Source organism: Labeo rohita, chromosome 9 (genome assembly GCF_022985175.1).
Source record: "Labeo rohita strain BAU-BD-2019 chromosome 9, IGBB_LRoh.1.0, whole genome shotgun sequence".
NCBI classification, from domain to species: Eukaryota; Metazoa; Chordata; class Actinopteri; order Cypriniformes; family Cyprinidae; genus Labeo; species Labeo rohita.
The window spans coordinates 25,572,787-25,598,196 of record NC_066877.1 but is presented as its reverse complement, the minus strand read 5'-3'; the positions used below and the strand labels follow the sequence as shown (position 1 = coordinate 25,598,196).

Below are 25,410 nucleotides of genomic sequence, written 5' to 3'. Positions count from 1 at the left end.
TTCGGCTTTGTTCGGAACAAATTCGGCTGTGTGTGAGAATCTGTGTGACGTGGCTGGAGGAAAAGCATTATGGGTCACTTTAAAGTGCACATCAGCAAACCAGTTAGACTGTAACCATTTAATTGTCTTGGGAAGTTGGATGTAACGCTAAGATCTTATAAAATAATGCGTGTTAGAACACACAGACTACATTACATGAATTAATAAATGTGCTAAATTAAGATGTGATTTATATGCAGATCTGACACCTTCCTTTAGCTTATTCCCTGATTTCAACCAAAATGTATTTGTTATATCAGAACATAGACTACACGTTAAGAACTTAGCATACTTTGTGTGTGTGTGGTGTATAAAGAGCAAATATAAAATGGTGATGCAGAGGTGCAAAATATCAGAGTTTCTTGAATAGATTTATTATGCAGTTATGATAATGGCTGTGAATTCATATTTAGCTACTATTTGTAAGGGGGTTATCTTACTCTAAGTGTTTAACTTTACTTATCTACTTTCAAAATAACAAAATAAAATAATATATAATGATAAAAATAATAATTTCCCCAGTATAGCCATAAAAATTTACTCATGAATCCCCATTAAAAAAAAAAAAAAACACTTTTTAATATATTATAAATACATAATTTCATTCAGTGACAAAAAAATGAACTAACGTGTTTAGATAAAAAACACCATCCAAAAATATACCATAAATGTGTCAATTTTTTGACCTCTGCTTTGAGTTTAAATATAACATACTTGTTTTTTAAGCTCATAAATCCACAAAATCTGACTATTTTTTTTTTTTTTTTTTGTAGTGTTTTGTAGTTCAGCCAGTGTCAAACCCATAATCTTTGATGTGAATCATTCAAATTCATTCATCACTCACTCTTCTGAATTCAATGTCTTTACAAGGATGAAACCGAGAGCTCTTCAGCCTAAAGTGACCTCCTGGAAACATCCACTTCACAGCATGCAGTGTGAGCCATGCATTGAAGATTGATGTTCTCTACATGGACAGCTTGATGAATAGCTGGCAGTCTAAAGCTATGTATTTAGTGCAGAAGTGTCAGGGTGACAAGTGAAGATGTTGTCATTCATACTGACAGGATGTCGAGTGGTAGAGTGGGCTGAAAATACTGCAGCAACATATGGAAGAGTAAAAGATCAACCTCAGTGGGTTGGGTAAAGCGGATATAGACATCACTTTAGGAAATGCTGCCTCCTGCCAAATGCTCATTCATCCCTAAAGCACCCCTGTAATGACTGATCTGGTAGTAATATCAATTTTATGGATGATTAAAACAACAGTGGAATTATTATGCATTTCGAGGGATGCTAACTCGCAGCCTTGGCTGGCTTTTTTCATAAAACCCAATTAAATCTCAAAAATGTAATTTTCTTATTCTGCTGCTGTTCCTGCTGAGAAAACATATGCTTTTTTTTACTTTTACAGCCACATATGTGAAACAAGGGGAGAATGAGTTTGTATGGATTTCTTGGCAAGTGGTGCACATCATTTTGATTATTGCTTTCAGAGCGAGGATGGAGAAAAATCTTTATTCCTCCAGTAAAGATAATGAGGGCGTATTTATGCCATTGACTTCTGTTACTGAGAGATTTGTCCCAGTGACTTGAATTATTGAATATTTCCACGGGCTATTCATTTTCTCGCCACAAGCTGAAAGGACTGTTGAACTAACTGATAATCTCAGTGTGTGAAACAATATGCTCTAGAACAGTGAAATGTAACATGTAAGAATTTGCACTAATGAATATTAACAAAATAATATATCAGGCTGTAGATTCACAATCATAAAAACTGAATTATGGGTAGGTTATGAATGTACATCTTGTATTGATTATCAGCTCTGTGACTTATTGTATTATTCCGCTTGTCTTTGATATACCGTCCAAACGCTGTGTCGGTGTGTTAATGATGGAGATTTTTCAGCATCCCTCTCAGCATTCCTCTCTATGAGTGAGTCACTGGCAGACCAAAACTTGGAGGGATGGTAGTACTCGCACTGTCTGCAATGTCACCAAGGCTTGCCATAATTGGCCTGACGGGGGCGCTACAGCAACCAAAAGTAGAAAAAAAATCGCTCAAAACTCCTAAACTGTTTGTCACAGACTCAAGTGTCTTACGTCATCAGAATCCTTTGCTCACGCCTGACAAAATGCATGCCTCGGATTCACCAGAATTTTGGGGTATTTTGCATTTTTTAAAGACCATACTTTTACGAACTAGTCCTAGGTTTTTCTCCGAATTTGAACCAAACCAGTGCAGAACACATACACACAGTATTCATATCATACAATAGAACTCCTCATTACGAACAACTTTGGCTCTAGAACCACTGCTGTCAATCAAACCATTTCTTAAATGATTGAGAAAAAGTAAAAACCTACTTTTTCGAACTACTCCTATGTTTTTCGGTCAATCTGGGAAAAACACTAGTACAGTCCTTTGGACTAGGTCAGGGGTGCCCAAACTCGGTCCTGGAGGGCTGATGTCCCGCAGAGTTTAGCTCCAACTTGCCTCAACACACCTGCCTGGAAATTTCTAGCATGTCTAGTAAGTGCTTGATTTGCTGGTTCAGGTGTGTCTACTTGGGGTTAAAGCTAAAAACTCTGCAGGACACCGACCCCCTTCAGGACGACAGGTGATTTTAAAGTTTTGGAGCAGCCTATGCATAAATCATTTTTAGGTCAATAATTATCTAAAAAATAATGTTGAAATTGACCCTTTGGGAAGCTATATTATATAATTGTTTTTCAGGTGGATTTTAAAAGGGTTCTTTTCTTTCTGAGAAAGGGGCCAGTCCAAACATACCCAAAAGCCTATAAAGCCTTTGACAGATACAAATTATTGGCCTGCATTCAGTCTGGACTGGCAAAAACCTGGATAAAGAAAGTATATATGACAGCGATATCCAGGTGAGGTCAGTGCGATATGCTTTATTAACTTTTGGCATCACCCAATTATACAGAAAACGTATATACTCTGTATTACATACACCATCATGTGTATTTATCTTCTGTTTCCTAATTCATGCTGGCATTTTCTTGTCCTGCTTTCACCCCTAGTTCTGACACGTAGGGGTGTATCCAGGCAAAAGTAATTGCCTGCACCCTCAGTAAGCCTCGTCCATGTAATTTTGATGGAATCATCCCTCTCTCCAAACCATTAAACAGTCACATATTGCACTTGACAACACATGCATTTCACCAGCAGGTGTTTCTCCACGGGCAGCCATTTAAATGTCCAAAAGTGACTCATCCCTTGAGTTTCCAATCTGGCAAACAGCTCATGCCTCTTGCAAGGGTTCCTGTGCGGCTTGATGGCAAAGGGCTCGGCTCGTTTGAGATCATGACAGAATCAGTCCAGGAAGACTTTCATAAACAGAAACACCTGACAGAAAAGTTTGATAAGAAATTACTCAAGAACAGCACAGTAGTGCATGTTTTCTCACTTTCATCAGGCAATTTATTTGTTGTACTCTGTTGTAGCCACCCTGACAGCATAGGTGCTAAATGACAGCAGGAGAAGACTAATGTTCTCCTTCCTTTCTAAAGTAGTGACATATCTTCCTATATTTACCATTAACGTCTCAAAAAGACAAACAAAAAAGAACAACTCCAAAATAACAGGCTTTTGGTCTTATTTGGTCTTATTCTTCTTCACTCTTGGCTTTACATACCTGACAAATTGGCTATTTTCATATAGTACAATAAAAATTTATATCTAATAAGTATATGTGCATGTATTGTCATCATACTTTCAGGGAAGTAAAAAAAACGTTTACATCAAGCATATGTGGCCTGTTGTAATTGTTAGAATGGTCAAGGATCAGCAATTTCCACCTAAAACTGATCGGTCAGACCCAACCACAAGTCGTAGAGACTTGAAACTTGAAGGGATAGTAGTACCCTCACTGTCTACAATGTCACCAAAAATCGACCCAGTCGGCCTGACGGGGGCACTACAGTGATCAAAAGTATTAAAATCGCTCATTACTCCTAAACCGTTAGTCACAGGCTCAAGCGTCTTATAACGTTGGAAGCTTTGGCTCACAATGGACAAAATGCATGCCTCGAAATTTTCAGGTATTTTGGGTTTGGAACAACCAAATTTTGCGAACTAATCCTAGATTTTTCACCCGATCAGAACCAAACCAGTCCAGAAAGATTATCTTTTGACTCATTGTCACAAAGGGATGCCAAAACATTTGAAAGGGGCAGGGCTACTTTTACTAAAATGGCTATAACTTTTGAACGGAATGAGATATTTTCACCAAACTCAGAACACTTATACAAGAGCTCAATTGGAGGTCACATGAAAAAAATGGCAGAGCTTGGCCACTTAGTGGCACTATTAGAAGGGAAAAACCCTTAAAAATGGCTATAACTAGGCAAACATTTGTCCAATCAACATGAAAATTGGTATGCAGTGTCTTTGGCAAAAGTGCCACAAGTGTCTATAAGGACATTTGCATATCTCAGAAAACATGACCACCATTGGCATGAAATGAAACTCAGTGGGCCTGTTTGACTCGTGACCCTAAAAGTCTGTAAGAAATTTTAAAGAAATCGCCAACTGGGGAGCGATATTGCATTTTTCAAGGGCGTAAACGATTGTATATTGCAGTTTTTCCACACAAACACAAACAATATTCATATCATATGATAGATGTTCTCATTCCAAGCAACTTTGCCTCTATAAGCACTGCAGTCAATCAAATCATTTGTTAAATAATTGAAAATATATATAAAAAATATATATACTTTTGCAAACTAGTTCTAGGTTTTTCGCTCACCTCGAAAAGTCCACTGCAGTAAAATTACCTGGACTCTCTAGGTAAACAATTATCCAAAAAATGTTGAACTTAACCCTTGGGTAGCTATAACAGGTCAAAAATGGACATGTCTAAATATACCCAAAGGCCTATAAATAAACGAAAATGTAAACTCAAAACGTAACAACTTGGTGAGCACATTCAACAGATGATTCTAAACATGCATGCACAGTTTGATGGAGATCGGACCATAGGTGACACTGCAACAGTTAAAATGGCTCCAAAAACACTGCATTTCCATGGTAAATGATCTCAGATTGCAGAAAATGTTCATATATTCACACATACACTGTCAGAAATAAAGGTACAAAAGCTGTCACTGAGGCAGTACCTTTCGCAGTACCTGTGTACCTTAAAGGTACATATTAGTACCTAAAAGGCACAAAAGTGAAAGGTGCCGCCCCAGTGACTGCTTCTGTACCTTTATTTCTGAAAGTATACACTAGATCTTCCCATTATACGAGCGATCTACTCATTCTGAACAACTTTGCCTTGGACCAGATCGGACCATAGGTGGCACTATAACTGTTAATAAGCTTTAAAAACCACATACGTGGTCCACAAAACTGGTCATATTAGTCATGAGGGCCAATTTTTTGAAATTGAGATTTATACGTAATCTGTGACGTCCATGAAAGGTGGATAAATAAGATTTCCATTGATGTATGGTATGTTAGGATATGACAATATTTGGCCGAGATACATCTATTTGAAAATCTGGAATCTGAGGGTACAAAAAAATCAAAATGCTGAGAAAATCGCCTTTAAAGTTGTCCAAATAAAGTTCTTAGCAATGCATATTACTAACAAAATTATAATAATAATATATATATATAATAATATATTTATATTACTTAATATATTTACGGTAGGAAATTTAAAAAAATATTTTCATGGAACATGACCTTTACTTAATATCCTAATGATTCTTGGCATAAAATAAAAAAATCGATAAATTTGACCCATGCAATGTATTTTTGGCTTTTGCTACAAATATACCTGTGCTACTTAAGACTGGGTTTGTGGACCAGGGTCACATATTTCCTTAGTAAATTGCCTGTATTGGCTATAAATGGTCTTGTCCATCTGTGATCTAAGTGGTTGCATGCTTGCTAAATAAAACATAACCACTTTTTACACTGCTACTTTTTTATGTGCTTAAAGGCCTTAAAGTGCTTTAACCCCAGTAATTGCTGCTTGCAGCTATATATATATATAATTTTTTTTTTTGCCTTTATCTATGCAAAACGTAAAAAAATGGTATGGTGCAATGTGGCTATTAATATTTTCTGGGTATTTTTTAGCATGTTGTTGTAATAATGAAGCATGTTGTGAGTAATAATGAAACACTGTTAAAAAACACTGTGAAAAACAAAACAAAACAAAATCTAACATTTTTGCCCTTAAAAAGTAGTGTTTATTACCAAATAAGAAGTAATGCCCACATGATGTTATATGAATAATTCTGACAACAGTTCTTGGAAATGTATGCCTTTTATTTTGCATTGTGTTCATCAATGCAGCAAAACTGTACATATGGCTGGGCACAAAAAAATAAAGGCGACAGTGACTTCTTGGCATTGTGGTAGCTCCCACATTCCACAGACCTTTGGGATAAGACAAAGCAGACCTTTCTACAAGAGAATAACTCAAAGGAACCAGGTGAAGGCCCCCGACCATCCAAATATTGATGTGAATGTCAATGCACAAACGAACCATGTCTTGACAGCAGTTGCACGCAGTGAGACAAACCTGTGCAAGCGTTCTTCCAATATATCTGTCAGTTTGGACTATTATTGAACATGTTCTAGCAAGCTATCTGTACCCTTCCCCTCATCAGGACCCAGCTACATGATAGAAATTCAGCATATGATCTCACTTTAACCTTACAGACACTATTTTAAACTTGAAGCCATTATCTTGCATATAATTGACATCTATGCATCAGCGTTCCTTGGCTCATGTTTTATTCAGTACTTCTTGCCACAAATTTGGCAAGGAAATGTAAACTAAATTCCTGTTCAATGATTTTTTTTGTGTGTTCCATCTCCCGAAGACACATGTAAACAATTCATAATTCGGCGACGTGAATAGAGAACACCCAACTGGATTGCAAATTACGATGAGCGATAGTGCTCTTCAATTGTGTTTCGCTATCCCTGAGAACCTTATTCATTATGAAACGAACCAACCCTCTGAATTATAAAACAAAAGTTCAGCTACAAGACCATTAAATATGTATACTGCCTAGAGCAGGGAGTTTTCCACACACACAATAGTGGAGTCGCCACAGAGATACTGGTAAGGGTTGTGGTATCACTAAGAGTGCCAACATCTGGCAGAGAGCGAGTAAAACGAATCCTCTGGCACTACACCGTTTAAAGCAGTGAGATGTGTTAAATGAGCATCACTCAACTTGCCTTAAAGCAAACCATCTCGCTCCCGCAAAAAATGAAGACATTATCTATCCCATCATCACCTATTGTAGCATTCCCATGCTTAGAAGAGGAAATGTCCATGTGTGTTATAGATCTACAATAGCAATGTGAATCAGAAGCAGGGAGTCATAAACTATATAACCAGACGAGACATTTAAACCAGACGAGACTTTTAAAATAAGCAGAAACATTAATTTACAATGGAATGTGAAGGGCCCAGAAATTCTTGTGGATTAAACTTCCAGAATTGATTTGGAAAATAGTTTTTTTCTTTCTTTTTGGCATTTCCAGTTTTGTAACATCATTTTATTCTGTCACAACTGACAATAAAACATGAGGAAAAAACTACTTGCTTGAATACATGTCCTTGTATTTGCTCTTGTGTTTTGGCCCTAGTACTGTATTTCTTGAAAATAGTAAAATATTTGGACGACAGTTATTCAAACATTTAAGGCCACAAAGTTCAGCTACAACAACTTTCTCCATTTTTTTACTCCCAAACCATGATGTCATACAGCATTTTTTCCTTTTTTCTTTTTTTTTTCTCCTCTTTTTTTTTACAAAAATATTTGCAGATACAATTGTACACATACTCCTCACTGGAATGGGAGTGACGGCAACGTATCCTGGCGATTCTGGTTTTCCCCACTAAACACCAGCCATCAATCACACGTATGGGACCCTGGCGAGTGAGGGCCCAGTGTTGCATAGATTTCAGGTGTGGATTTCAGTAACTGAAGTCACAGTATTTGGAAACAATTTCACAAAATGTCTGAGGAAATTAAAACAAAACAAAACGAAACAAAAAAAATCTGAAGTGGTCAGATGGTTGTACATTGGTATTACAAACATAAGGGCACAGCTGTATAAAAAAATAGCCTTTTTAGCTGAGGTTTCAAGTCTGTGGCATCAGTGCTGGGATGTCCCTGCCCAAGTCACAGTGCAATGATAGGCTCCTCCCATTTTTAGGAACCACGCTCCCACTATTAGAGCTCCTCTTTCCGCTTGCCCACTTTCTCTTGGTCTCGGCCCCTGAGATTTCTCATGAAACCAGTGAAGCCAGCTTCCTGTAAAGGGTAGACAAATAAAATAATGAAACGTTTACCTCATAATATACAAAAATATACCATTCACCACGGTGGCCCCACAAAGTATTTGGACACCTGCATCTAAATACATGAAATACAAGTCAAATGTATGAATGTCATTGTATTAAATTAACCAAGACAAAATAAAGCAGGTGGCATTTGCAAATAAATTAGACTTGACTCTGTTATTATTTTTTACTCGTCCCAGGTGTACTGTAGTTCATCACATTAACTGTAGACATTTTCCAATAAAAGTACAGACACACCAGATCAGCATGTGAAATTAACTTTGAATTCAGGATATGATATGATGAACAGGATGATGCAAGTCAGTGGTTCTTAATCTTTTTGGCCCCTTAATAAATATAAGATATTTTCAGCATTTCTGCCGTAATTATGAAAAATCTGCTTGTTTTCAGAAAGTATGATTTAATACATTAAGTGAATTAACCAAAAGTTTATTTACTACTTTATTTTAGTACTTTTATATATTTATATAAGCAACAGTGCAGTTTGCTGATGCCCCCTAGTGGGCCCCAGACCCCTGGTTGAGCACCACTTTTCTAGGGCTTCCATAAAATAAAAAAGAGGTAACAAAATAATTGTTAAAATATATTTTAACATATAATATATATGGTTGGAACTAGATGGAGTGCAAAATCCAAAGTTTGACCAGAATCATTTCAATCATGATTCAATCCTTATAATTTCAAACCTATTTAAGTGCCCCTATTATGGATGCACTCTGTGCAGCTTGTAGGTCTCTGGGTATTTGGCTAACATCTGTTCTCTTGCAGTTGTCTAGAAATGTGTCGATTAATAATCAATGTTTATCGATGTTATTACTTGGAGTTATGATAAAGAATAGACAAACTGCAGTGCTTTATCAATATGTTTCTGTATTGGGCTAATGCATATACCATGGTTGTTTGGGTGTTTGCCACCGAGCTGTTGGCTAGAGTAATAGTGATGGGCATTCCATTTCCAAAATGCGCTGCACACAGTAGACCAAACACAACAGACTGGGTCATCGGACCAATCACCACAGGGGTTTGGACAAATGATTCATTGAGCGAATCGTTTTGGAAGTCGTTGAGCAAATAAGGTAAATGAATGCATATGATAAGACAATAAAAGTGTTTTTTGATCTTGTATGCATGTCAACCTGTTGTTGGAGACTCCCAAAACCAAATTATGAATTTTTCATAATCCATTATAGGGGCACTTTAAATATTTTGCTTGAAAATTCTGGTTGTGCTTTCTTTTATATACAACTATCATACATACTATCAAACTATCATACAGTTTTTATGTGTGTCTTAAAGGGATAGTTCACCTAAAAATGAAAATTACCTCATGATTTACTTACCCTCAAGCCATGTGTATATGACTTTCTTCTTTCAGATGAGTACAACTGGAGTTATATTAAAACATGTCCTGGCATTTCAAAGCTTTATAATGTCAGTGAATAGGTGGTATTATTCAACAGTCCAATAAACTGTGTCCATCCATCAAAAAAAGTGCCCCACACGGCTCTGGGGGGTTAATAAAGGCCTCCTGAAGTGAATCGATGCATTTTATCCATAGAAAAACATCTATATTTAAAACTTCATAAACCATAATCTCTAGCTTCTGCTATATGTCATAAACACATACACATTTCAGCATTTGACCGTTCCATTTTAGGAAAACTAGCATCATATCATATACACACAGAAGTGTAAAGGTAGACATGGCAACCCGTCAAAATAAAAGTCCGGTTTAACTTGAAGACATTGTGCCAGAAATATATTACTATTATTAATACTACTACTACTAAACTGAAACAAACATCCATAAATTACCCTTTGTTTGCCAAAAAAAAGTTTGCTTAATTTTCAATAATTAAAAGATAAATGAAATTAATGTTTTATGCCTTCATTTGATAACCAGAACATTTTAAATACACAACACAGAATTTCTGAGGGTAAAAAACCTTTCATAAGGCTATTTTAAGAATAAATTTGAATAAATTAACTATGCATTCAAATAATTAGACATGCTAAAACAACAAGAAAATAACAATAAAACATGATGAGAAAAAATAAAACATTTCCTAGTGCCCTAAGCATGTCAATTTTGTTAAACCTTTATTAAATTAATGTGAAATTGTATGTTTCATGATTTATTTAATTAGACATGCTCTTTGATTAATAAAATGTAATTTACCATTATTTGAGAAAAATTTAAACGGAAAAAAAACGTAATCCAGAAAAATTAAAACTGAAAAAAATAAAATAGATTACATAGGGCCATACAACAGTACGCCGTTCCAGCGGATGACGTAGGACATAGGTGTAACATAAGCACCGATGAGAAGTGATAAACATGGAAGCGCAGAGGAGAGAGCAAAACAAAACACTGGTCACAAATTAGAAGTACAAAATGAGGATTTGTAAAGGAAAAAAAAAACTTTGCTAAACAAAACTTTGCTTCGATTGCTCTTGTATACAAACCTTGGTTCTTGCAAGACACATTCTCACTGAACCTCTACGTCCTACATCATCCGCTGGAACGCCACTCTTTCATGTTTGTCTGTACGACAGTTAGTGGAAGCTAGATATTACGGTTTATAAAGTTTTAAATATGGATATTTTTCCTACAAAAATGCATTGATTCACTTCAGGAGGCTGTTATTAACCCGTAGGGCTATGTGGCACACTTTTTATGATGGATGGATGCACTTTATTGGACTTTAAACAATATCAACAGCCATTTACTGCCATTATAAAGCTTGGAAGAGCCAGGACACTTTTTATTATAACTCTGATTTGATTCGTCTGAAAGAAGAAAGTCATATACACCTAGGATGCCTTGAGGATAAGTAAATCATGACTTTAATAGGGTCACCGTATTAAATACAAATAACTCGCATGAAGGAACACTTACCCCTCTTTCCCCGTTGTATTTCTCGCTGAACTTCCCATAGTTATAATAGTTGAATGTTGGGTAGCCCTCAACTCCCTCCTGTTTACACACCTCATGGTTTTGTCCCTTTGTGCAGTCCACAGCAGCATATGCAATCTGAAAGGAATTAAACATAATTATTTTGACATGAAACAGTTCTGTCAAAGATCAAATACCCTTACTTACATATGTTGTATCAAAAAGAATTACAATAGTAAAGTGATATACAATACAGAGCTGTGGTTGAATCTATCAGGACTTTTTGGAAAATACACTTCCTTTTTTCAGCATTAAAAAGCCATGAGTTTGTGCAAGAGGTAGTGTGTGGTGAGGAATTATGCTGTCTGATCATGGTTTCACAGTTTACGCTCCTGAGCCCCTTGGAGACCCATTGTGCCGAGCTCCCCCATAGGATTTACTTTCTCTTGAGAAAGCTGTATATTTGAAACACATTTTCAATCAAACAGCCCAACTGCATTGATACATATTGCATAGCATGTAGACTGAATTGAACAATGCTTTGAGTTTCTATAGAGCTAATTTACAGAGATGTAAAACACTGCTCAATAATCCATAAGGCTGCATGGCAGCACATTTGAATCTTCTTGATGACCATTGGCTTGTATATAAAACCTTCTTCTGATATGGCAAAAACAATTACGAAGGAATGACAGCAACATATACAAACCCGAAGCTGACAGTCAATAGCACCTAAAAATCAAACTTCTTTGCCCTTTAGAGTAGATATTTTAATGTGTTAAAACGTAACTGTGAAATCTAACAGCACAGCTGCTTTGGCACTGACTGAACCGTTTCGCTCGCTGCACCCCTACGTCCTGAATTTAGCCTGCCGTTTTTCTCTAGGGTAATGAAAAATGAGTAATACATTCCTGTCAAGAAAGGCCATTCTAAGCAGCGTAGGATAAAATAATATAGCAAACACCCAACATTAGAACAAAAGCAAAGATTTATGCTTAGGATAGCTGAGGACGGCAGTTAGCGAAACAAACAAATGAACCATAAATGTCTCTTGACGAACTGCATATTTTAATCTTTTTTTCCTCTGCTAAAAAAAGAGATGCTGTCAAAGCATATTTTAGCCCTGTCAACTGGTATTCAGTGCATTTTATCACTCTAAAGGTGAAAACAAAAACCCTATTTGCATAATTCAAAACATTTATCTTCATGGCAATCATGTTTGACGCTATACGAATGACTCTATCTAGTGCAATTGGCATGTAGTATTCTCACTCTTAAAGGAGAACTCCACTTCCAGAACAACAATTTACAAAAAATTTGCTTGTCATCCAAGATGTTCATGTCTTTCTTCAGTCGTAAAGAAATTATGTTTTTTTGAGGAAAACATTTCAGCATTTTTCTCCATATAATGGACTAGTATGGTGCCCCGATTTTGAACTTCCAAAATGCAGTTTAAATGGCTTCAAACAATCCCAAATGCGGTTGTAAATGATCCCAGCCGAGAAAGAAGGGTGCCAAATGGTTATCTTGTCTTACTTTGCTTGGACTGTTTTTGTTCCGGTTCGTGACAGTTAGGGTACGTCTAAAAACTCCCATCTCATGTTCTTCCTCAACTTCAAAATCACCCCATATCACTCTTTTACCTTTTTTGTTAAGGGTGTTTGATCTTCTTTGCATGTTCACATTGCAAAGACTGGGTCAGTACTTCTGCAGCGATGTAGGATGATTTTGAAATGATTTTTGAAGTTGAGGGAGAAAATACGATTGGAGTTTTTCGACATACCCTAACTGCCTTGAGTCAAAATGGAGAGAATGGCAAGATGAGCGTTCGAGATTAAAAAGTATTGAAAATAACTGATCATTTCACTAGATAAGACCCTTCTTCCTTGGCTGGGATTGTTTACAACCGCATTTGGGATCGTTTGAAGCCGCATTTAAACTGCCTTTTGGAAGTTCAAAATCGGGGCACCATACCAGTCCATTATATGGAGAAAAATGCTGAAATGTTTTCCTCAAAAAACATAATTTCTTTGCGACTGAAGAAAGAAAGACATGAACATCTTGGATGACAAGGGGGTGAGTACATTATATGTGAATCTTTGTTTTGGAAGTGGACTTCTCCTTTAAGATAAAAACAACTCACATAAAAAGCAATGCTTAGGACCTCAGTGCACCAATTAAACATGATCCTCCAAGATTACAGGGTTTCATTGGAGGTTGACATGAATGTCTGCGATTATTTGGGCTTTATATTGACAGAAGAAAATGGAGAGGAAAGGGATTGTTCATTTGGTTGCCGGCCAATTCTGATATTGATTGTCGTGTTAGAGGAATACCCTCTTGGCACTTGACCGATCTTTCTATAACCTCACCAATAAGCAGATGTAAGCAACATAAGACTTCTGGAAGCTCTAGATTTTGTGCTTACAGAGGTTGGTTTATGAGATGGATGAGGTTAAAAAAGTCATTCACAAAGGCACAGAGATCCTTCTCAGACAGTAATTATCACCTCACAAAGAAAAAGCCCATGAAACGGCCATGAATATTACACAGGAGAAGTTATTTCCTTTGCACTTGGTGGTATTAAGTTAAAACAGGTCAACAAAAGAACATCTGAACCAAGATTAGGCTTTACACCATTAGCATTTTTCCACAATTGAAGTATGTTGTATTTAATTGGACTGCATCTGTTAGCTTTCACTGGAAAAAATAACTGTTTAATAGTCAAGCAGAAACAAAAGAGTGCAAAGAGGCTTTCTATTAAGAATTGAAGGAATGAGGTTCTAAGCCTTGTGCTGCTAGAAGGACATTCAAGATGTTTACTAATGCACTGTACATAAAGGAAATAAGCACTAATGAGAAGAGAGGACGTACAGTGGAACCAGAAGATAATTGGACACAAAGTGGAATCAGAAACACAAACCCTTGATATCATTAAACAAAGCTTCTTGTTTGAGTGTCAAAGTCACATTTATTTGCAAGTTCATCTGTCCTTTTGGCAAACTGTACTAGAATTACTCTGATGCATGAATGGATAAAATTGGGGGGAAAAAAATCTCAAAAAGCTATATCTGATTGCTTGGCATATTCAGCTCTTTGTTTGTAGCTGGAAAAGTGAACCCAATTTAAACTACATCCATATGTGGTTTGAATTAAATTTTTCAGTTACCCTAATCCATGTGTTCTGGACCTGGCCTGCCATTTTCTTTACTATTATTGCACTGTTTTTTATTGGCATTAAAAGAGACGTTTACTTTTACAGATAATTTACTCACCCCCTTGTCATCCAAGATGTTCATGTCTTTCTTTCTTCAGTTGATAAGAAATTATGTTTTTTGAGGAAAACATTTCAGGAATCATCTCCATATAGTAGACTTTAATGGTGCCCCAAGTTTAAATGTCCAAAATGCAGTTTAAATGCAGCTTTAAAGGGGTCTAAACAATCCCAGCCAAGGAAGAAGGGTCTGATCTAGCGAAACGATCGGTCATTTTCTACACAAATTGAAAATTTATATACTTTTTAACCTCAAACGCTCATCTTATCTATTCTAAGAAAGACACAAACATCTTGGTGAATGAGTAAATTATCTGTACATTTTTGTTCTGGAATTGAACTTCTCCTTTAAGGCAAGACGACTCATTTAATTCCATTGTGAAAGCCATTATACACATGATTTGCTAAAATATGGCAGCCCTTTCTTTCCTTTCTTTCAGTTTCCATTTTGGTCTCATCCTATGTTCTTTATCTTTGTATACATCCTAACAAGTTCATAAATAAATCATCAACAAAAAAATTGGAAATGCATTTCAGTATGAGAGGTGAGATTGGAAGTGTTCTTGGAAGATTTCATATGTAACTCATTTTCACTCAGCCTTTCTCCATATAGTGAAGTATAGGATTCACTATGTAGTGAATAATGGATGAGTGAATGAGTGAGCAGTTTCATATACAGGATATGAACTATGGAATAATTGACAACAGCCTGTTGAATTATTAAAAAATAATGCACACCCGAGGTAGTAATACAGCCATGCAGTACTTTTCAATAATTGAATGGCCGTCGATCAATTTCACTTATACCATCGCTATCACACCGAAAGACATTCAGCTTTAAAATGCTTGTGTGTAAAAAGAATTTCTTATTCATCTCACCACAAGCCTATGTTGCTAAATTTAAGATGTCATTTTAGAGCATGCAACAGAGGTTTGAGCCTCTGTTTTATTGAAAAAGTCAATTGGCATTGCTGACAACAAATTTGTGTGCACGTATGTCTCTGTCTGTGTGTGTGTGTGTGCAGAGAGTGTAAGCGGGAGAAAAAAAAAAGTGCTTTCCATAGATAAAAAAAAGAACATGGCATAAACATGAAAAACCTGTCATTTTTATCTTACTGTTTGTCATAATTGTTTGTTTGGTCTTTGTGGGTTACAGCTGTGTTTCATAGCTGTACATTTGCTGGAAAATAATTGCACGGCTTAGAACGTTTGTCAACCAGTCACAATCAAGCATTTAACAGCCCTGTGTGTAATGTGTAAATAATAAAAAAAGCTTCTGATGCTCATGTGGTCTCACATGCCTCATGAATTCAGCTCTACTGAGAGATTCAAGGAGCAGAGGTTTACGCATGTGAGAAAAATAACTATGATTGTGTATTAAAGGATGCTGTGAAGTGGCTCACTGTTTGGAAAAACCAGCAGATGGAGCTTTATGAACAGAGCTTTTGTTCTTCAGACAAACAGTATCTGTTTTTAATAATATCTATAAGGGCGTTAGCACAAAATCGAAGACAAAAAAATAAAACTGGCTCCAATCGACTCTTTGGCAAAGTGAATTTCCAACTGCTGTTCATCTGAATTATGTGCAAGTTTAAACTTAAGAGCACTAGGGACATTGAAGAGGGCTGACATTGTACCTGATGAATTATAGACATTTGCAAATAACAATTCAACATCACAACGTCTTGTGGGCAGTGATAAATGTGTGCTGTTAGAGAAGCCAAAGGAAATGTTTTTACAGGCCTCTGAAGATCCAAAAGAGAGACAGCTACTTTCAAAGAAGTTTTGGGAGAAATAGGAAAGATTTAGAGAATGACAAAATGTCAGTGTGGAGACGCCTGAGATGGAGTGTTACTCAGAAAGACGTGTCTGAAGTGTGAAAAAAGTGGAAGCGTCGGCACTCGTCAAAGCGAAAGCAATGTGTGAATATAAAGTTAAGCCAAGCACAGTACAAGACTTAAGCCTGTCGGCCCGTCATGTGTTGTCTTTCTCTAGTCTGCAACAAAATGCCACAGATCATAGCCAACTCTAATCGCACTTGTGCATGAGGGGAAAACAGATGTGAGAATAAGTGCCTCCACTTCATTAAGACCATCTGATGATTGGGATTGTTGTTTACAAACAGTTTGCAAATTAGCCGAGCAGGAAATGGACAGAATAATTAGCCGTGTTACTATTGCTCTTCAAATTGTGCAAATAGAAATTGCAAAATCAAAATATGCCCAATGGAAACACATTCATTTCTCAAAAACTTCCATATATCACAAAGTTTTTACACTCACATGTGGTTTTTGAGGCAACTCAAATATGAACACAATATGAATGCAATATAAATATATTGCAAAGCGGCAATGGAAACAGTTACTTCACATTTACAGGTCACCTGGCGTACGTAAAAGTCACATGGCCATTATTTAATGCACTACAACCTCCAAGAAACACCTCATATGTGGTGTTTTCCATGCCATTAATGCTTGGATAACCCTTTATTTATACTGCACATGTCTGCGGTGCATTATAGCTCCAACACGGCCACCGGAGCTGATCGCAGCCACTATAGGCAATGCTTGTGTTCAGGGTTTGAATTTAACTTTTTCAGTCACAAGCCATAACTTTAACTAGCCAAAAAATAAATAAATGACTGAAATGGGGTTGTCAAAAGGTACCGGGTTAGGTACTTTCGGTACTGAAATTTTAAAACGTCCATTTCCCGCTTTCCCGTTGTGCTTATGTGTGAGTGCTCGGTGAGGAGCGTGAAGCGCTTATCATTGTAGCCAACCACAGTCATGTCTGTTGAGCATGTGAACACCATTGCCAATCAGCGATGTTTAAAAATTGGCTCAACAGCTCTCAAATGTGAGCGGGAAATGGATGTTTTTAAAATTCCAGTACCGAAAGTACCGAACCCGAACAACTCTAGACTGAAATACGCCAACATCTTGAGGCTGTCCACAATGGATGTGATAAAGATGGCAATGCAAATCACTTGAACTGTGTCAGTATGTCATAAATTGAACAAGGCATGGAAATCTGGCTACTGATGTCATGAGAGAACCAGTAAGAACTGTTGTCGTCATTTTGATTTTTTTTTCTTTTCAAAATGTAAAAAAAAAAATAAAATGAAGAAAGTAGTGCTAATTAACTGCACATTTTACTGAAATTAGTCACGATTAATTTCAGAAAAATGTGCGATCCAACCTAACATTAAAATTAAAAATACTTTTAAATAGCAATAAATTTCACATTCAATCTTCAAATGAATGTAGAAGCAAAAAAGACAGTATATTTTTAATATGTATAATTTTTGTTATAACTCAAGGTATCACTGATATCGATATTACCTGTGTCTCTAGGAAATTATTCTTATTTTCCTAATATTTAACCATTGACTATATTGGCCATATTACAGTATAATTGAGAGCTATCAATTTTAATATTTTTAGACTTTAAAAAATAACTTATAACTTAAGTGAACAATCTTCACATAAAATCATTATTTACCCGTGCCCTTCAGCAAGTAGGAAACAGAAATTGAATAACGTTATTAAACACTAAATACTAAATTAAATATAGATGAATCCTTAAAGCTACAAAAGTTATTAATTTCCTTTTTTCTTTTGTTTTTTGACAGACATCACAGAAGCTGGGTTATTGAGGTTATTTGGCTGCTATTACTTTAAGAGCTACCACTGCTGAACATGACGCGGATATGACACGAATGCTCGTAGTTTCATCCAGGCTATAATATGAAAAGATACAAGTTACTGCATGCACCACTGCATTTGTGCATGGAATTGAAGAGCACGCGCTATGAGCACAGGATAACGGCTGACAGGACAGCTAAATGAATTTTTACTGACATATGGCCTAACAACATCTCATCTGACCGCAGTTCACTTTTGTTCTACTGTACAGTCACCTGTACAGTTTCCGCTTATTTGACTAGTGAAGTTGGAGTGCACGTCTAATAAGTCTCTCATTTGATGTGGTTGAAAAGACATTCTGCGACTAAAACACACTTCTTGTCCAAAAAAAAAAAAGAGAGAGAGACAGAAGCAGCAGTTGTGAGTGGGGTGGCCAACCCTAGTCCTGCCTTGTATTAACTGTATTAAATATTTTATGCCATTAAACTGGAAAAATTAATCACCTGCATTAATGTGCTACGACAAATGGGTTAGGAGTGACAATAATGACAGTAATAGCTAACACTTGACAATAAAGTTTGATTTAACCACAGGCCTTAAGCATCCACACTCCAACACAAGTCTTTTAAAAGGTGAAGAGGTCTTCTAGTGAGTGCTTGACTTAAACTGACCAAACATGACTGAGGCAGCACCATCTGCCTTGCACTATAATACAGAAATCAACTGAGAAATACTAGACGGATAACAAGTGAGGTAGAAGATTGAAGGTCAACAGCATCAGGCAGCACAGAGACTGTGACACTGAAAACCTTGAGAACGTTCTGGAGATGAAAAGAGATTAAATTCTAGGATGTGTGAAGGCTGTCTGAATGAGAGAGGGAGAACCTGATTGCGCTTGACAGAACCTGGAAGTCATTTGAAAGCGTTTGTTATTTAGAGTGGCTGGAAATCTCCTTAATGGCGTTGAGCCTCACCTTGCGGTCCTCTTTGAACAGCTCAGCTGCTGTGGTGAAATGAGGGACGGCGTTCTTGCAGTGCGGACACCCTGGGGAAAACAGTAACATATAAGTATTCATCGAGCTGTCTCACCTTATAATGCAGAGAAAAAAAAAAAAAAAAAAACGCAAGAGGCGATGTATCCCAGCGTACACAAATAGATAAATACACAGACGAATACTAAAGCAGAATTCTTAGCAAATTAAAAGACATTACTTACACGACAATGGCTTAACACAAACAAATACGCACAGAGTTCATCACTGCCTGCGTATAGCTGGTTAAACTGACAAAATTCAACTTTATAGCTTGTCAAAAGTCACTTTATTATTCTCACAGACGGCCCAGCGGGGGCTTTCCTGAGGCAATATGTGTCCATCAAACTTGCTAAAGAATAGGCGAGAGTTTCTACCCTCCTTAGTCATAAGTCCTAAACTTTAATTTCCGTCATGTTCTTAAGAGGTGGTTTTGATGCTAACGGTGTTATTCTTATAAATTATGCATGGCATTTGGTGTTCAGTGTTTCAAATGAGCAACTTCCATCGAATAAACAGCTGCCTACAGCTAAAAACTTGCCAAATGGCATGGCTACACAGCCATGGGACAACCATCTCATTTACTGTGCTAGTTTAGGTTGTCACGCAATCTTGTTTGCACACATTTGTGCTACTTTACGTTTTCAAACGAAAGTTATTCAAGTAAGTAAGTTCACTTTGGAAACTGGTGACTTTTAAATGGCAGTTAATGGCACGGTTCTAATTTGCAGGGCAGCAAACAAAAGCCTGTTTGTGTGAGGAACAAGCGGTCTAATTTAAGACGCACGAGGGTCATTATAAATAATGGAGCATAAAGTTGTGTACCTTCCCTTTTGGCTCATGTTGCCATTATATGAGGAGAAGAAAGGCTGGGCAGGCCTCCAAACTCATGCGAGGTCAGTGCGAGTCTGTCTCGGTGCCCAGTTAGATACTCTAATCAAGTAGTCAAAGCGTGGATAGAAGCTGTACTTAAAGGAGAAGTCCACTTCCCAAACAAAGTTTCACATATAATGTACTCACCCCCTTGTCATCCAAGATGTTCATGCCTTTCTTTTTTCAGTCGTAAAGAAATTATTTTTTTTGAGGAAAACATTTCTGCATTTTTATCCATATAATGGACTGATATGGTGCCCTAATTTTGAACTTCCAAAATGCAGTTTAAATGCAGCTTCAAACGATCCCAAATGCAGTTGTAAACGATCCCAGCCAAGAGGAAGGGTCTTATCTAGCGAAACGATCGGTTATTTTCATAAAAAAAAATACAATGTAAATACTTTTTAATCTCAAACGCTTGTCTTGCCTTTCTCTCCCTGAACTCTGTGTATTCTGACTCAAGACAGGGTATGTTCAAAAACTCCAATCGTATTTTCTCCCTTAACTTAAAAAATCATTTGAAAATCATCCTACATCACTGCAGAAGTACCGGCCCAGTCTTTGCAAAGTGGACTACATGTTCAAAAAAATCAAGAAGATCAAAAACCCTTAACAAAAAAGGTAAAACAGCGATATAGGACGATTTCGAAGTTGAGGGAGAACATGAGATGGGAGTTTTTCGACATACCCTAACTGTATTGAACCGTAACAAATACAGTCCAGGCACAGCAAGACAAGACGAGCGTTTGGCATAAAAAATATATAAATTGTATTCTTTTTTATTAAAATAACCGATCAATACACTAGATAGACCCTTCTTTCTCGGCTGGGATCATTTACAACCACATTTGGGTTTGAAGCCGCATTTAAACTGCATTTTGGCTCCATATCAGTCCATTATATGGAGAAAATGCTGAAATGTTTTCCACAAAAACATAATTTCTTTACAACTGAAGAAAGAAAGACATGAACATCTTGGATGACAAGGGGGTGAGTAAATTATTTGTGAACTGCTGTTATGAAGTGTCTCCTATAACAGCACATAATAATTTTTCGTCATATGCAGGAAGAAATTTGGAGTGCATTTCAACCGACTTTCTAGAATGGTCCTGTTGTCAAAATCATTCCAGTGCACTGCAACATTCGTGCCCTTGAATGCACTGGAGGTTGACATCTGGCTTGTAAGTCTCGAGTCTGCTTGATAAGAACATCTTGTTTCAACTATCATGCTCGCTCCAGAGAGTTACCACTATTATCAGGGCAGCTAGGTGATATTTAAACCTTCAGTTCTGTACAAATGTGAAGACCTGCCCTATAATTAAGTAGAAAGTTGCTTCTACAGTGATGAAAGCTGCCCACTTTCGTGTTCATCGAATGTTGCCGTTCACCAGAACAAAGCAGCGCTGATGGAATCATTCAATAAAGCTCTGTGTATATTTAAAATGGGCTCTATTCACATCATCATGTGTATCACTAATGAACTGTTTTGATTAACAGTGTGTCAAACCCAATATAAAAGCTAAATTTGTCATTACATCTAGAAAGGAGCTGTAATTAAAGGATCCAGTGAGTCTAAGAGGTCAGTAGATGTGGAGTGTGACACAATATGGTCTAATGCTAAATAATTACAGCATTGTTCATTGAGTACATGCTGCAATTATGTTATACACCTCAGTTATGATAACAAAAAAAGGGCATGTTAATATGAAATTATGTTCTCAAATGTGTGCACAACCAACAGTGGTGCTGCACAGACTGAAAAAGTCCAATGACTGATGCAATTTTTTTTAACATTATTTTTGGCATTTTGGCATTTATTTTTGATAAATGGCAGTATCCACCTTATCTTTCCCATAAGAGTGGGTGCAGCCATTTATAATTTTTTTTGTGTCTGGCTTCCAGTCTCATCCATTTCCAACTATTTTTAGCTGCACGAAAAGCTCATTTTGCTGCTTGATATTGCAAACTGGTGTGTCTTACCATATTATTTTAATGTATTATCTTAATTATGAACACACTGGTTTGCAGTGCAAACTGTTTTACCATTTACTGCACTTCAATATTCTTCTTGTTATTTCCCTATGGCAGATTATGAACCGGACGTGTAACATTACCAGAAAACAGCTTACTTCAGCATTGAAAAATAAGGTGGATAGCAAACTTGGGACGCCCGGAGGTCAACATGCCGGCGCGCTGCCCACAAGGCTATCGCCGCCGACGTGACTGATGCAAATTTTAGCACAGAAGAGTAGAGCTGCAAAACGATTAGTCACGATCAATCAATTAAAAAATATGTTTGTTTACTTACTATATGTGTGTGTACGGCGTATATTTATTATGTATATATAAATACACACACGTATATATGAAGGAAACATATGTTAGATTTATATGGAAAATACATTTGAATACATACAATATATAAAAATATATACATGTGTGTATATTTATATATACATAACAAATATACACAGTACATAAACACACAAACTTTAATTCTGAATCGATTAATCACGACTAATCGTTCCGCGACTCTACAAGAGTCAAATCAGCTGTTATTTAAAGGGGGGAAAACATTTCCAGATAATTTTTTAGCCCAAAATCCTGATCTACTATTTAGAAATACATATAAAAGTATGTAATACAAGTGGATTACATAATGACATAATTTTGTGTTAATGTAATGTGTTTTTAAGCATTTTACATTTATTCAAAAACAATAAAAACAGTAACAGTTCAAACAATGTATTTTATTTGCGAATTTATGATTTTTACTAGTTAACTTTTAACTATTTTTGAATTCATCAGTCACCAAAGCTCTGTAAATATTGGTCACAGACACAGAAATTTACTCGAAATTTCACCAAGCTGATTACTCACTAAAAACTCCCACAGATCATGTTTTCATGCCATTTTAAGTCTTATTTTGATGTAACAAAGTGGTTATATCTAAGTGTGTGAGTTGTTCACTTAAACTAGTCTTCCCATTAGCAGCATTATATTGTTCATTCAGACTGATTTGCGAAACACACGCAAGAGGCAGGATTAATTGCATTAGTCTGTTAAAATTTATTGGGCTCAGGGGAGGCGTGGGAGACACGGACTCCTGCTGCAACTTCATCTGCTGGAGTTGCTCTTAGACAAAGTTTTTTTTTTTTTTTTTTCCCCAAGAAAAACGAGTGATTGATACAGATTTTAATGTTATATTTTGTAATATTGGCATTGTTTTATTTTTGTACATCAATTTTTTGATCATCCAATATTTTGAAGAGACCTGCACACAGTTTCTTGTTTTATGTTGGTTTCTTATGTCGTTGGTGCAAACTTTCCAACAGCAGAGAACGTGCATCAAATTACAAGATGAGTTTCCATGTCTATTGCTATGATCCTGAGATTTGTCTACACACAAATGCAGGCACATAGCAACACTACAATTCTTGACAACATGTCAACAAACAACATGAAGGAAAGAAAAAGGAGAAAATGAGCCGAATGCCAATAAGATGAGACAGTGTTGGGGGAGACGTGGGCAGCAGTTTGATGTTTTGTTTTTGGCTCCTGTTTCCCACTGTCTAGCCCTCCTCTAGCAATTTCATTGGCTACTGCTCATCGCTTCTCTCTTGCTAGTGACAATGCGCAGACCTGGCGACTGGTTGGCCAGATTTCAAAACAGTTTGAAATGTATTGTAGCATCTGTGCAAATTGGAAGAGTGTCACAACGAGTTGGCTACTATCTGGGGCATTTTGTTGCAGATGTACAATATAAAAAAGACAAGCTTCAGTCTTATTATATGCAAAAAAAACTAATAAATAAAACAATGCATTTGAAAAAATCTTAACTGTCTTTGTTATTTTCTTTATTTCTTTCTTTTTCATTGCCATGGTCACCTTTGTTTTGCTCTTTGAGAGTTTTCTGTAAGACATTATTGTTTGTAAAGCTGCTATGGATCAATATGTAATATGTAAAAAAGACTATATAACTCAGATGAATAATAATGATTTGCATTAAACTTCGTCTTCAAAAATAATAACAGAGGAAGAACAGAAGCACAAGTAATTAATCTCTCTTTGCTTCCTTGAGCCTAAACATTTAAAATGGCTTTTACAATATCAGAGATGCAAACATCATATTTAAATGTTATAACTTATTATAAATATTTTAAATATTGTAATAACTATGCAAGAAGCTTTGGTGCAATTTGGCAGATGTTACGCCACCTGCGCATTTCAGTCCTCCATATAATTGCAATCACATGTGATGCTTTAGGAGGATGCAGAAAAATTCTGATTCATTTCCCTATAAAGCTAAAAGGTTTAGGAGAAGCCTGAAACGTGCTTTGAGAAACTACAGCTGCAGTATTTCTGAAAAAATAGAAGGCTTACATGGAGCATAGAACATGACCAAGGCGTGTTTCTTCTTTTTCAGAAATTCTCTAAAGTCTTCGGCTCCCAGGTGGCTCACGCTGGACGGCATCTCATCCCACGACTTCTCTGGAGGAGGTGGGGCCTGGGGACTGAGAGAAACAGAGAGAAAAAGCCTGTGAATAAATAGGTAAGCTGTTAGGCTGAGATCTCTGAAACTGTAACACTCACAGCCAAGTTCGGTCATTATGTATTAACTGTGCAAATTTTCATAATCACTTTAATATACGGAATAAAATGCAGATGTAATTAGACTTGCACCTGTGAGTTCAGCGAAACTGAATGGCTGTAAAAGTATTTACACATTAAAGCCAGAATTTCATTTAATTACATAAAATAATTTCTATAATAATTCATGTTGCTTACATATTTTTGCAGCCCAGTTACAGTGTAATCAGACTTTAGCCATTAATATGTTTTAAGATACTGAAAAAGCACAAATGTCAGGGGATGTCAAAACTTCTCCAGGACCCAAAAACCCCCGCAGACCCCAGAGGGTAAAAAAAAAATTAAATAAAATCACAAAATGATGGAATGACCCCAAATGTTTGAACGATTATGTGTATGGTTTGACATTTTGTTACTGCAATGTTAACACTTTTTGGGGCCACTTTATATGCATATCACAATGTCAAACATGACTGCACCTCAGGACTAAACAAAACCCTAACTCGAGCTCTCGAGACTTCCCATGTCCCATGGTATTATCATACTGCATGACTACAAGTCTGCGGTATTTGGCATGAGTCTGACAGCTGCCTTGTCCTTGCTGTTCTAGGACCTTTGAGTTGGCACCGTCATGCACTTAAACTCATAGCTGATGCCCGCCCGGAAGGACTGCTCCAGGATCAAAGCAAGGGTA

At 36.7% G+C, this 25,410-nt stretch overlaps 2 protein-coding genes across 2 annotated transcripts in view; one reads left to right on the top strand and one right to left on the bottom strand.

The window, feature by feature from the left end:
• Positions 1–6,328: 6,328 nt before the first annotated feature.
• The window catches only part of pdia5 (protein disulfide isomerase family A, member 5), a 66,580-nt gene continuing 47,498 nt past the window's right edge, over positions 6,329–25,410 (bottom strand). The window contains exons 14-17 of the mRNA XM_051118515.1: positions 24,510–24,640; positions 19,197–19,267; positions 11,308–11,442; positions 6,329–8,358 (exon numbers count right to left, since the gene is read on the bottom strand). Of these exons, the coding sequence (XP_050974472.1) occupies positions 8,278–8,358; positions 11,308–11,442; positions 19,197–19,267; positions 24,510–24,640 (418 nt within the window). The 3' untranslated portion in view covers positions 6,329–8,277. The remainder of the gene's footprint in view (positions 8,359–11,307; positions 11,443–19,196; positions 19,268–24,509; positions 24,641–25,410) is intronic.
• Positions 25,329–25,410, top strand: part of sema5ba (sema domain, seven thrombospondin repeats (type 1 and type 1-like), transmembrane domain (TM) and short cytoplasmic domain, (semaphorin) 5Ba) — a 229,475-nt gene continuing 229,393 nt past the window's right edge. Inside the window, exon 1 of the mRNA XM_051118512.1 lies at positions 25,329–25,407. The gene's annotated coding sequence lies outside the window, so the exon portion shown is untranslated. The remainder of the gene's footprint in view (positions 25,408–25,410) is intronic.